Source organism: Thalia democratica, chromosome 5, assembly GCF_965202585.1.
Source record: "Thalia democratica chromosome 5, ktThaDemo2.hap1.1, whole genome shotgun sequence".
NCBI lineage: Eukaryota > Metazoa > Chordata > Thaliacea > Salpida > Salpidae > Thalia > Thalia democratica.
In genome coordinates this window covers 53,016,734-53,031,392 of record NC_139169.1, presented here as the reverse complement: position 1 = coordinate 53,031,392, position 14,659 = coordinate 53,016,734, and the positions used below count along the sequence as shown (strand labels likewise).

Here is a 14,659-nt window from a genome sequence, read left to right as displayed (position 1 = left end):
CAAAATTAAAACTTAACTATCGAAATATGCATTTTGTTCTATTATTTTTATTTGTTCTCGTCGATAAAATTACATATTAATTTAAATATTTATATAAGTTTATGTTTTATAACTAACTAGCAGTATTTAATGTAGATTACAAATTTGTTAAGCGATGAAACAAGTAATTTATTATAATTAATTAGCAAATAATGAACGGATACTGTTGTTGATGGTCGTGTGGTAAAGATCATTTTTTGTTATTGATGGCGCGAAGCATCTCAACTTTGTTGATGATGGCCGTAATAAATACTGGTTAAAACTGACAAACGAGCAGACTAAAATCCTACAATAAGCTGACAATGTCCGAGACGTTAAGCTGTGAACGATTTGGCTGCGTCAACTTTTTCGGAATTTACCCACAAACGGTCGCTTCAGTGCATTTAAGCCCGCTTGGTTTTGATCTCAGCACCGTTTCCGCGACTATGCCTGCCTGATGATGCCTAACAAGGACAAAACTGGTCGTAGGTTGTCTCGGATACTGTTGTAATGGTCGTGTGGTAAACTTCATTATTTGTTATTGATGGCGCGAAGCATCTCAACTTTGCTGATGATAGCCGTAATAAATACTGGGTATTACTAAATAGCAAAGACGATTCAATGTTTTTCTTAACCAACTGAACACTACCATTAAACTTAATCCTTTTTCGACTTGAAACTGTTAACTTAAAATTTAATTTAAACATGCTAATATATAAAAACATAAATTGCATATAACTTTAAATTTATACAAGTATGCGAATCTTAACACAAAACGTACACTAAAAAATAAATAGTCATGCACACGTATTTTTTTTATAACGATTAGTCTGCTGATGGTTTAAAATTGTTTACAGTATCTGCTTAAAAACGCAAAAATTAGTGTCAGCTAAGCATTTTTTTATTCTTTTTAAGCAACTTATCAAGCCTTAACCATAAAACAATATTATGTATTCTAATAATATTGTTTCATAAAAACATTAAGGATATAATAAATAGTTTTTCAAGATAAGGCACTTTTTTTTATATTTGCAACAACTGTAAGACATACCGAAATAAGTAAATGTATTCATTTTAGTCGTCAAATTATAAGATTTTTACAACATATAAATTTCTTAACAATCTATATTTGTTTTACTAAAAAGTCAAGACAATTTAACAGCTCTCAAACAGTATTAAACAACCTTAATTCTAATAAAAGTTCATTCTTTATTTATTCCAGCAATAATTAGAAACGGACTATTAACAAAAAAGACCGGTTTTTCAATTTACAAAAACTATGAATCTTTTTTTACACACATTTAAAACTAACTCTATATAGTAATGAATTAATCAAAGGTAGTAGCATTAGGTTCTAAAGCAAATAATAGTGAAATAAAATCGGACAAACTTTTAATCGGAGTATAATTTACAAACAATTTATAGAATGTCTAATTTCAATTATGAAATTTAAACTCACATCGTTCGGTAAGTATAAACAATTTAAAGCTTTTAAGTTAAACAAATTTTACAACCAAAATAGAAACGTATATTAAATAATATACAAGTAAAACGTTGACAGCTAGAATAAATTTCAGTAAAAACTAACACTTCAATATTGATAAATTAAACTTTATAAAGAATGTGGAAACATCAAATTTATTAAGCAGAAACTCAAATTTGTCTCTCATATAACACAAAAACTATACTTTTGGTTAAAACTTTTTTTTATAGTATTTTTAGCTAATGTTGTGTTATTTCGGTATCAAAAAACTTACGTGGTGTTGTACAAAAAAATTGACTGCTTGAGCAGCACACCAACAACTAAAAATTCTAACACACCGAGGCTTTTAATACAAGATGTATTTATGATATATAAGAATGTGAGTAATCAGCAGAGGAGCTCCTCAATTGGTCCTGTGAAAACCTGCAGTAAGTTTCGTATTGTTCATTAAGTTTCTGATGAAACAACTGTTCATACTCCATTAAAAACTTGTCTTCTTGTTTTTGCAACAATGACTTACAAATCACAGCGCATTGCGAAACTGTCAAAGTCGCATTTTCTATGGTCGGCTCAACTCCGTCTTTAGAAAGAAATTGTGCTGTTCTCAGTCCCTGTTTAAGAATTAAAAAAAGTATTTTTTCAAAGTGTTAATAATTTATTTAATACATATTATGAACACTTTGAGACTTATTGTTTAAATAAGCAATAGTTGAAACTAGAATATTACAATACCAAGATTATTTTACTTTTTTAAATGAGCTGAAAGAGATCAAAATTGATTTTTCTCATTAACTTTAACCATTCCTGATAAACTAGAATTAAGTTTGAACTGTAAGCAGGAAAAAAATCCTTATTTTAAACCCTTTGAAAATTAAACTTTCAAGTAGCCTTAACAACCGATTAAATGCTTCAAAATAAATAAAAAAATTGTATTTAGAACTTTAAGTCAAACTTTTAGTAACCTTCAATAACAATTTTTGCTCAATGATAATGTCCGCAAAAAAATAGTCGAATTGTATTTATTTACACTAAAAATAAAGCAGATTTACATTGAGTTTATAATATTTTTATGTTCAAGCTTACTGTAAATGCTTAGTAGATATAAAATATGCAATAGTTTTTATTTAATAAAAACATGTTGAATTACTGCTACTTAGTCTTATTACAAGTTCTAGCTAGACAGAATATTAGTTTGAAGCTATTCCTTAATAAAACTTTGAGATTTTTTGAAAAATTAAGAATATTATTAAATTTACTCTTTCTATCTTTAGTTTGCAGTCCAGTGTGTTAAGGAATTTAGTTGTAATGAGCAAAACTCTCCAATCTTTTAAATAAATTATAATCACACAAACATTATTTTTATACCATTGGTCTTCATGGTGTGTATAAATTTTTCTACTATGCAAAGAAAACTTAGTACAGTGCTTATTCACTTATCCTGACTTCACTTTTCCGGTTAGTTTTGGTCAGAAGAAAATTAAAAAAGTTTTCAATATTAAACTAACTATAAAAACAAACTTCTATTCTTTCTTATTTTAGTATAATTTCCGATAAAAACTAATTTGTTGGGAGTAATATGTTTCCGTTAAATTGACTTTAAACTTAGTCAAATTTTTTCGTTTTTCTTTATGTCTGTTTTTTTTTTTTTTATTAAAAAGTTATTTTTTTCATTTGGAGTTATGTTTTTTTTGTTTTTAAGAATAAATTCAAATTTTCTTTTTTTTATACAAAAACTAATCTTCTTTTTTTAAATTAGTAGTTAGGACAGGTAGAATTACAAATGATGAATTTTACCAGCTTCACTTAAAAAACGTATATCGTTACAGAGGGTTAGTAAGTCTGATGTTTTCTATCTTAAAAAAAATAATTAACATAAAGTTTAGTTTTTATTATTTATTACTTTATTATATATTACTCACAATGACTATGTATTTGTTTTTACCATAAAACTTTTATTATGCATTGCATTATATTATATTCAGCAGTTATATTATTATAAGAAAAAATGTTTTTTTTTTATCCGAATTTTAGTTATCCGAACATGTTTACAAGAAAATCTTGCCCAACGTGTCCGGATAAGTGAATAAGCACTGTAATGTGAAATAATATTTTTTAGATAATGTTTGTTTTGTCTGTTTCTATAGGAAAAATAAATTATAACACAAAATAACATTTTTTGAACACTTAGTTATATACTAAGACATTCAAAACATTAAAAAAAGTGTTCTTTAATAATAATTACATGTTTTCTAGTCTAGTGTGGACTGCTTTCGAAGAGGTTGAAGACCAATGCTTTAAACAACAGAGTCTTGAAAGGCTAAAACTACAGATTAAGTTGTGACTGATTGTTAAAATCTAATAAAAATAAAATCATGGTTTTATTATTATAAAACTTTGTAGTCTGATGATGACAGTGATCAAAAACTTAATATGAAAATTAGACTTAAAACATTCACATTACATATTTTCACACAATTATCTTAAACTATTTTTTAAGTTAAGCAAAAAATAAAGTAGATCTTGTGACTGTGTTTTTGCATTCATTAAAACCCAATCATTTCATGTAAAGCATTCCAAATACTCATGAAACCACTTTAAGCGTAAAGCTGTTACACTTAAACTTTAGAACAGTATTTATTGTAGATTAAAAAAGATTTTTTATAGTTGGTATAATATATTAACTTTCATAAAACTGTAGAAAAAACAGAACAAATATAATCTGATTTGTAAGTGCAAGGTGTAAGCAAAGTTTAGCAATTTTCTAAGTTATAATTGTCAATATAATTTTTACAAATGACTATTTCTGAGGTTGGGAAACTGCGGCTAAAGATTTATTTTTCAGCTTAAACATACTTTTTTAAATCAATAAAAAGAACAGTTTTTATGGTAAAAACTTACAATTATGCTCTTAATCTAATTGTTACACGTCATTAGTGTCCTATCATTGCTTATTTTATCACAGTTTTAATTTATTTTAATATTTTAATGTTGATTAATATAATTATTTTTAATTCATAAATTTCCTTATAACAAGTCTAAATTACACATAGACAGAGTTACACAAAGACTTTTTTCTAAAAAACGTTCGCCAGCAACTTTTTATAAGGAAACTGGTCCGCGATTTATAAAAGGCTGCCGATCCATGTTTTATTTGACAATATACTTAATAAAACAATCTTTAACTATTCAAAATATAGATTTAATCGTTTGCTAACAAAGATCCTAGTGAAACAAGTTCACTGGAATATAAATAAAAACAAATTATACAGTAATTTTCATTAACTGTACCAACATATGTTTCTGTAGGTTAACGAATCAACCGGGTTCTGTAAAAAAATAATTACTGTAATGTAAGAATAGAAGCATAGAATAAAGTAGGTGTATACACGTTTTCTAAAATTAAATAATTTCTACGGACTTCTACAGTTTAATAGTTAATAATAGGTAAAATACTAAAGTTAAATCCGACTGTTATAAAACTATATAATATTTGAAATTATAAGTCTAAACTAAGTAAAGTAAACTAAGATACACAATAAAACAACAAATCATAATATAAACAAACTACTTACTTTAATGGAAAGAAATACTAATTCAAATTTATTTTACTGTTATCAATGATTGAGCAAAATACATCCAATAATTACGTCACAATATATATGAAGATTAAGACAGTTATTTAATTTATATTATTAAATTAGTTAATTTAGTCTTTATATTTGGGGAAGCTGTAAAGCGCTTTAATATGAAAAGTAGCGTGTAATCTATTTTGAATGAAAATGAAACAACAACCATTAATTAATGAATCAATAAAATTTAACAACTGTTAAGACAATAAAAATCACAGGAACTTGATATAACGTGTGTTTTATATATTAAATGTTTGTAATGATTAAATCTAAAACTATAACAAAATCAAAGTTAGATACAATTAGAAAGCAGATTTAGTTTAAATGTAAAAATTGAAAATTTAAAATTTAAGAAAACAAAGCACAAAAAACTTGTTATTAAGCTTACAAAGCACTAATTAGTTACAGCGACATACATAAAATCACAATGACTTAAATTACATATATATTTTATATAATAGTTATTAAAATAATCGATTGTTGTTTTATAAAGTAGCAGTCGGGTGTTTAAATAAAACTATAGATCCCATACAGATATTTTAAGTATTTAATAATTAAACTGTGTTATATATCAAAGTTAAAATGTAAAACATAAAACAACAAGGTGGTCATATGCTAAGTATAATCCTGCAGTTAAAAGGTCACTAGCTCTATTGGGCATAGTAAGTAAAAAAGCACGGTTTATCTGTGATTTGAATACAGGCTTCCAATTAAACTTGGAACTTAACAGATAAAGATGTAAAGAATTATAGTCGGAGGATAAAGTGAATATATGAAATGTCGGAGAATAGAAAGTGTCATGTGTGAAGTAAATATATATATAGTAAATAAATAATACTATACTTAACTTAGGATATATAATTATATTAATATTTTTTAAGTGAATGTGTGTGTTTATGTGAAAGGTGAATGAGAAGGAGAATGGTTAATATAAACAGTAATGATAGCTTTAATCTAATTAATAAAAACAATAATAATAGACCTATAACTAGAAGTATCAGTAAAAACCTAACTAAAAATATAAACTAAATTGTACCTAATGATTCATGAATATTATAGAGTTTTATAACAGTCGGATTTAACTTAAGGTTTATACATATTATTAACTATTAACCAGTAAAAATCTTTAGAAATTATGTTATTTTAATTCTAATGAAAACATGTATACACCTACTTTATTCTATGCTTCTATTCTTACATTACAGTATTATTTTTTTACAGAACCCAGTTGAAGTGTGTTGATTCGTTAACACACAGAAAACATATGTTGGTACAATAAAGGAAGATTACTGTATAATTTGTTTTTATTTTATAAAACAATCTTTAGAAACTTTTGACAATATCATTATCACATGCAAAATTCTATTTTTAAAATTTATATTGAGTTATTCTTTTTTATTTATATTGAATTATTCTTTCTATATAAAAATTAGTAAAATGTATTTGAGTACATTTTTTATGCAAATACAACCTGGACTGAAAATTATATTTGCATAGTATTATTATCATAATCGTTAGTTGAACGATTTGTAATCTTTTAATTCAAAATTTGTTTTACTACGAACTTTCAAATAATATTTTTAAATATTTGCTTAACAAAAATAACTTTTTTGAAAATTTCTTGGCTAGTAGATGCAATTTCATCTTTGTTAATTGAAGAGTCTTGGAATTTTCTTCTTTTCAATTTTGTGTACTCTTGACAAACCTGTTGCAAGACATTTTCAGCTTTTCTTTTTTTCATCAACGATTTCAGTTTAGGTTTGTTTGGTGGCTCAAAAACATTTTGAATATTTACAGGTGTTGAGTTTTCTAGAAAAACAAAAAGTGTTCAAGAAATAGGTTAAACTGATGGAGTTATGAGTTATTTAAAATAACTATATTTAAATTACTAATAATTATTAATATTTATAAAAAAGTACTATATACAAAACTATCAGTAGTATAAACAAATACACTTATCTAAATAATTATACTACATTTTTTTTTACGAAAATATATGTAATACATTTTAAATCAATATTAAGTAAGTACAACAATAACGTATAAAAATGATTATTAAGTTTATCACAATTATTTTTGCTAACAAAAAAAAATCATCTCGTATAAAAGCGGTTACTAATTCCAATTCTTGTTATTTTTTTACTTAAAAGACTACTTCAGTAAAAATATTATCTACTTCTAAAATTTTAGCCCAGTCTAACCTTTTTTAAATTAAAAAATATTTAGATATATACTTTTGAATAATAAACATATACCTAAAAAAAATTTCTATTTTAAAAATATTAAACTGGGAAAATTTTCAAATGGTTACTCTAAATCAGGGTTTCCCAAAGTGGGCGATATCGCCCCCCTGGGGGCGATTTTAGTAAGTTGGGGGGCGAATTTTAGTAAAGGGGCGAAAGGGGGGGGGGGCAATTTTATAATTTTGGGCTGTCATAACATTTTTACTTTCTTTCTTATTATTCTAATAATTTTAGCTTGCCATTAAATGTTTGAGCCTGAGGTAAAACTAAAACCAAAAAAGTTCATTTTGTTCATGTAAAGTATATATTTTATTCTGAGCATGTAGATAAGAATGTAGAGTTTTTCAGAAAACGTCGAGATGAGAAAACAAAATAGTGTAAAATCACAAGCATGTTCAAGAAATCTACACAAAGTATTGCTGATGGACAATAAGCTTCTTATTATCTGTCTCTCATAGTTGCTAAACAATGACTGCCTCACACCACTTGAGAAAAAAAACGTTTATTCCTATCTTAAAAACAGATCTGGAAAGAGTCAATCATTATAAAAACACCAGTAATGTTTTTCGTTCTATTCGTTTAAGCAAAAACACTGTGAAAAGACGTACAGATGAAACGTCAGAATGTGTTGAACAAAAGTTAGTTCGAATGATGTGCAATAATATTTTTTGATTCAGGTTGACGAGTCAACTTTGCCGGAAATTAAATTTAATTTTCTTGTTTGCGTGTGTTTAATAGTTGATGATACAACATACGAAGAACTAGCGTTTTCCCAACTAATGGAAACGCATAGCACAGTAAGGTTTTTGTTTGAAAAATTAAAAAATATTTTAAAGTATGTAAAATACTTTTAGAACCTCTTATAGGAATTGCAACAGATGGTGCTCCGTTTATGGTACAACGTCTATGGTGATAAAATTATGAAAAGAGTTAAACCCTGATATTTTTACTATTCATTGCGATATTCATCGCAGACATTTAGTTGTAAAAAATTTGAGCGTCCGTCTAAATGACTCATTAAACTTTGTGATAAAAGCTGTCAACAAAATACAAAGGCATGCTTTACAAAGTCGTCTTTTTTAACAGCTGTGCAATGACAATGATGAGGTTTTTGATATGTTGATAATACATACAGAAGTGAAATGGTTATCAAAAGGAAACTGTTAAATAAGTTTTTGGCTGTTTTTAATTCAGTTACCGATTTTTTTTCTGAAAAGGATAAGGTATTGGGATTGGCAGACAATCTTGTTTAAAGAAAAAAATAGACATTGCTTACATGTCAGACTTATATGGTAAGATCAACAATCTGAACAAAACTTTACAAGGTAAAAACTTGAATCTTCTTAAAGTCAAAAGTAAAACAACCAGTTTCAGAAACCAACTTGAACTGTATGGAAAATATTTCAAAAATAATCAGTTTTCACAGATTGCAAGTTTGGAAAACTTAAAACTTCAAATAAGTGAAGGTGAAGTAGAAGTATTTTCATGTTATCTGGAACAGCTTAAAGGTGACATTGATAAGCTGTTTACTAACGTTTTTCAATTAAACGTCCCGAAGTGGATTATGGATCCCTTCGAAGCAGATCTTTTTGAAGTAGACGTTGACTTACAGGAAACTTTCTCAGACTTACAAACTGACCTTGAGCTTAAAGTAAATGTTTCCAAAGAACGATATGAAAGCTATGAAAGCTTTTGGACTCAACAAAAACTAAGGCAAAAGTATCCAATCATTTGGGAGGAAGTTAAGTTGTTGTTTATAGCTTTTCCTTTTAGCTATGAAGTTGTCTAAATTCAAAAAATTTTGACAATTAAAATATGTTGTTTTTTTAATATTTCAATCCAAGCTATTAATTTGTTACTATTTTCTTCTGTTAAATTATTATAAATTGATAGCTAGAAAACAAATTCATTTTTGAACAGAATTAAATAAGCCATCGAAAAGACTGCTACAGTTACAAAACTAAATTTTCACGAAATTTCTTTCTGTTCACAAAATTAACTGTAAAACCTTCATCTTTTTTTAATTAAAATAAAAAAATAAATTAGTGTTAGGATTAAGGTTTAGATTTTTAAAGCTTATTCCAAGTCAAATACTGTTTTATGGTATTCTACTACGAAACATATAGTTTAAAAAGTTGAAAATTAGGTTTTTAACTTCACAACTAACTTGCTTATAATATCTTTTAGCATTGAAATTAATAATTTTTCCGCATTAAAGAAGCTATTGATAAAACCACTTTTCATTTGAGATAATCAACCAGTAGGTCAAACTTCCTAAAACTAGATCAGCAATGATGTTTTAATATTTATTTCATTATGTGTAAAATAAGCTGTTTATTCTTTTGTAGTTTTTTAACTTAAGGTAAAGTAATTATATAATATGCCTATTTATAAAACAATTTAACTGTATTGTGCGATTTGAATAAGTTACTTAGCATTCACTTCAAAATGTCTGAAATTCGTTATATAAGAGACTACTATAATGTCAGGTTTCAGTTAAGATTTTAGATGGGTAACGTACGGTCCAGATCCAGTAAAATTTCGGCCCGCTAAGAACCTTGAAAACTACTTTTGCAAAACAAATAAAATTTAGCTTTTTGATACTTAAAACTTTAAAATACGCTTTCATTTTGGTATTCAGTTCACAATTGTACTTCCTAGATCACAATATTAGTAAATCAATTTATTACAAATTTGCTTGAGTTTTTTAACTTTCTTATATGTTAGTTTTTAAAATTATGCAGCCCGCAAGTACATTTTTTTAACAAGTCGACACTAGAAAGGACTTTTTAGTTGACTTGGTGACTACAAAACTTGTCCACAACTAACCTAAAGGTTTCATTAGTTTCATACAACTGTAAATTATTTTTTCAAGCCCTGTAAATTACTTTAAGCATAGCACAAAAGTGCGTGCATAAGAAGTTCCAGACTAGATTATATCAAGAATGCAACTTTTTTAGCTCAAAAGTGCGAACTCAAGAAGAAAAAAATTCTTTATAAAATCATTGGGGGCGATTTTTTTCAAATTTCTGAAAAGGGGGCGATTTAGTAAATGAGTTTGGGAAACCCTGCTCTAAATTGTTTGCATTTATATATTCTGAACAAAATATATATACAAACATACTTCGTTTTTTAATGAAATTTTTATCTTATTATTAAATTTAAAATCAATTTGGTAAAATATATTGTTAAAATGATCTAATAAAACGAACATTTCAAAAAAATTTGAGGAAAATTGGTAAAAAAATTTACACAAGTTAGTTTGTTTTATAATTCTTAGAAACTGGTCATAAAAAAACTTCCATAACATACATTTGTATTGAACAACTTTTACATAAATGACTATATGAAAAAATAATAAAATTTCTATTTTTAAAAGGCTAATGTTTATTTTTATAAAACATAATTCGGATCCCCCTAAATTGCTTACATTGAAAATCCGTATTCAATATTTTTGTGCTATGTTTTATTCTTTTTTAACTTATGAAACATACTTAAAAAATTGTTTTTTTAACCAATTTCTATTTTTTCTTAAATTAAACTTGATTTAATATTAAAAATTACTACAACCTCTTGCTAATCTAAGCACATTGCATTCACAGTAAAAGTGTCACAGTAAAAGTGCGTAATTAAATTAGAGGTAGCAGATATATTTACTATATTGGCTGTTTTCTGGTAATGTATTTGATTAGAAACAGTTAGGGTACTTTCTTACTTTTAATCATTTGTTTACTTAACTAGTTTTCAGTTAAGTTGTACATATGAATGTAGTTTGGGGCTGAAGGGTTGTATTTCGTTCAAAAATCAATGATGAAATACAGTTTTTCAATAAAAACTATTTATGTGTATACGAAGTACCTTTTTGTATAATATGTTCCTTGCCAACACAAGATTAAACTTGTCTTGAAAGGTATAGGAGTAGGAAGTACAGCACATTTTTTTGGTCAAATTGTAATATTCATTCAAATCCATATGATTAAGATATGTTTTGCTTCATTAAGAAAAATTTTAAAAAAATAATTATAACTTTGCAAAAACAAAAAGCTGCTGCCAAAAAAAACAAATTATATCCCCAAAAATCACATACTTTTCGATTTTTTGACTTAAAAGTAATAAAATCACTTATACATCTCCTAGACTTATAATTTATGTCTTAAATGAAAGCTTATAATTATAGGCATAAATTAAAGACATATTAACTGCTTTAGTTTGTATTACGTCACTATTACACCAAATATGCAAATTTTGTCTCCAAAATTGTACTTTTTTTCTAAGATAAAAAGCAAACTCTTCTGTCGTTTTAATTTTACTTTTTTGATTGAGAATAAAAATGTGTTAAGTCAGCTTTGCAGAAAGATATTACTGACGTAATGTCATTTCAATTGCATTTTGATATATATATTAAATACATTTTAAATCACTTTCCGTTATTAGAAACTATGACTATTGAGAGCATTTTATATAATTAAATACAATAACAATTAAGGGCATAGGGGGGTAAACACCATTTTTTGGTTTTTATCTTATTTTATATAGTTGAGTAGTAGTAAAAAATGTAGAAGGGGGGTAGGTAAAAGGGAGTTTAGACACTTGAGATATATAGGACAAAGCCTTAGAGTTCAATAGGTTTATTATGGGATATTTAGGGTACACTGAAGCACAATTTACACTAAAATGAAATGTTAATCAATCGGTTAAGGAACATAAGTTCACCAAGTCTAAAGATATAGAGGTAAGTTAGCATTTGAAATTTAGTATAAAAAACTATCTTGTTGATTCAATACATACAAATAATTTAATTTTTACATACATAATTAATTTCTTTTGAGAATTTTAAAATGAAGTATGCGAGAATGTGTAGCCAAACTTGTGTGTAGATTTGCAACAAGATACTTTATACAACTACTTACTACAACATTTTTATCTCAAGTTCTTAAAATCCTTTAAGTATAGACAATGAACAGTGTAGATTTATTTTTAAATAAATGTTTTAATTGATTAAAAACTTTTAATCTATACAATATACTTTATGTGTCAAATTGAAATTTTACTACTTAAAATGAATAAGATGTTTAAAATTCCTGGTTTTTTACTGATTTTTGTTCAAAATTCCAGGTTTTTCTAAAATTTCTCAAAATCCAGGTTTTTCCAGGCTTTTTAGCCTAAATTGTCAAATTCCAGGTTTTTTGGCAACCCTATTTTTAAAATTTGATATTCTAGAGAAAGAACTGATTATGCTTCAAAAACTATTTCGAATACAATTTCAAACAATATATTTGGAAAATGATGCTATTTTTTTCTTAATTCAATTATGTTTTATTACCATAAACATTGAACTTAATCATTATAAATTGTTACTGATATAATTAAATTTATACTCGTTTTTATATAGGTTTTATTAAGCAAAAAAAAATTAATTAATAAATTCTATTTTTATGAATCTCAAGTTTTGGTCTACAACAAAACAATTAATTCATGACTTTAATAAATATTAAAAGACAATAATTAAGAGGTTTTTTTTAGAAAATTAATTTTTAATAGCTAGTTTAAGACTAAGGCCTCATTCCTCAGTTTATAAATGGTTATTGAAATGAAATATTCTGTAAGTTTTACTCAAATTCATTTAAGTAGGTTATTATTTATATATACCTGGATTATCAGCAGATACATCTGAATCTGAACCATTTGAAAGCTTTCTTGTAGCATTTCTATACTTTCTATAAAGAGCAGGTGATTTCTTGGATGGTGTGTTGGAAGCTATAGACATTTTATCTAAATTAAGATTCATCTTAGCACCACCAATTCCTCCTGTTTAGTTTAAACCACAATTTAACTTTAAGACTTTAAAATGTTTTTTTTTTCATTTGAAAGAACTTATAAATATTATTTCACAAGTTACTACATTAAAAGAAAAAAACAAGTTTGACTGATTTTTTAAATATTATTAGCTATATTTTGTACTTGAATTTTTTTAAATTCAACTAAAAGTATCATCACTCTTTATACCTATTTAAAGTTAGATAATTAAACTTTATAGAATAGGTTTTATCTAAATAACTTATTATAGCTTTAGAAACAATAGGAATTAAACCTTTTATGTGCACAAATACATAAAAACTATTGTTTTTCAAGATTATTTTTACAAAACAAAAGTCTTTACATCTGCATTCAAAAAAAAGAACTAAATAGTTTGTAAGATGTTAAATTTGGTATCTTTAGAAGATAAATTTATCTTTGTTTTTTGTACTGCTTTTTTTTATCTTTTTAGCTAGCTCCTTCTCTTAAGAGACTGTTTAACACTCAAGTTTTTTAAATGTATCTTAATTTATTGTTTCAACTTATTTAACTACTCTGAAAAATAATTTGTAGATAATATAAAAATGTACAGGTTATGATAATGCTTTGTCCTTAACTATTAATCAAGAAAATACATAAGTGAAAAGTAAAATATGTTAATTAGAATATCAAATTTACCAAAAGAACTAACGAGGAGAATAGCACCCCTCTATGGTCTTAAATTTTTTTATGGGAATTCCAGTGTAGTCATTTATGTCATCTGAGCTATCATATTTAAATGCAGACTGGCGTTTTACTGCCAATGTGGCCATTTTTAGAACTATTTAATCTGTAAAAAAGTTTAGTCTTGAAAATTAGGAAATATGATTTTTTATCAATGTAAATTAAAGTATAATGATGAGTAAATCTATTTTTTAGAACTTGAATATAATTTATTAAGTTTAAACTAAGCTATTAGTTGCTTTTTACAGCCCTCATAATATTGAAACTAATATTTGAGACATAGCCAGTTCAAGTCAAAGAGTACAATAAGTTTCTTATGGAAGGAAAAAATTAAAACTGTGAGTAAATAAAAATCACTAAAAATCTATCTCCTCCTATGTTTTTTGAGTTATATACATTTAATCTTTATGAAATGTTCCTGTGGTATTTAAAGATATCAGTCAACACTGTTTTTTATTTACATTTATAACTATAAGGTTCAACAATTCCTTTTACAGTTTTAACAGACTTTTTTTTTTTTAATAAACTAAGGAGGAAAATGAATATTATGAATTTTATTTACTTATCATTTTAGTTTTCTCTTCCTATAAGGAACCTATTGTACTATAGACTATGAGCAGCTACATCTTAAAAACTATTTTGAATTTTGAAAATCTGTAAAAAGCAACTTGTAGCTTAGGTAAAACTCAACAATAAAAAATTAAATTGTACAAAAAACTTTTTCAAAATTCACAAACTTTTAAACCAGTAAGAAAACTAAAATCAGC

At 25.9% G+C, this 14,659-nt stretch overlaps 1 protein-coding gene across 1 annotated transcript; it reads right to left on the bottom strand.

The window, feature by feature from the left end:
• Positions 1–746: 746 nt before the first annotated feature.
• On the bottom strand, positions 747–13,993 carry LOC145836023 (akirin-2-like). The gene is made up of 4 exons (XM_082943811.1): positions 13,861–13,993; positions 13,023–13,181; positions 6,737–6,939; positions 747–2,112 (listed from the first exon to the last, which is right to left on the bottom strand). The coding sequence occupies exons 1-4, from the start codon at positions 13,979–13,981 to the stop codon at positions 1,864–1,866; spliced, it is 732 nt and encodes a 243-aa protein (XP_082799937.1). The 5' UTR covers positions 13,982–13,993; the 3' UTR covers positions 747–1,863.
• Between the last annotated feature and the right edge of the window lie 666 nt (positions 13,994–14,659).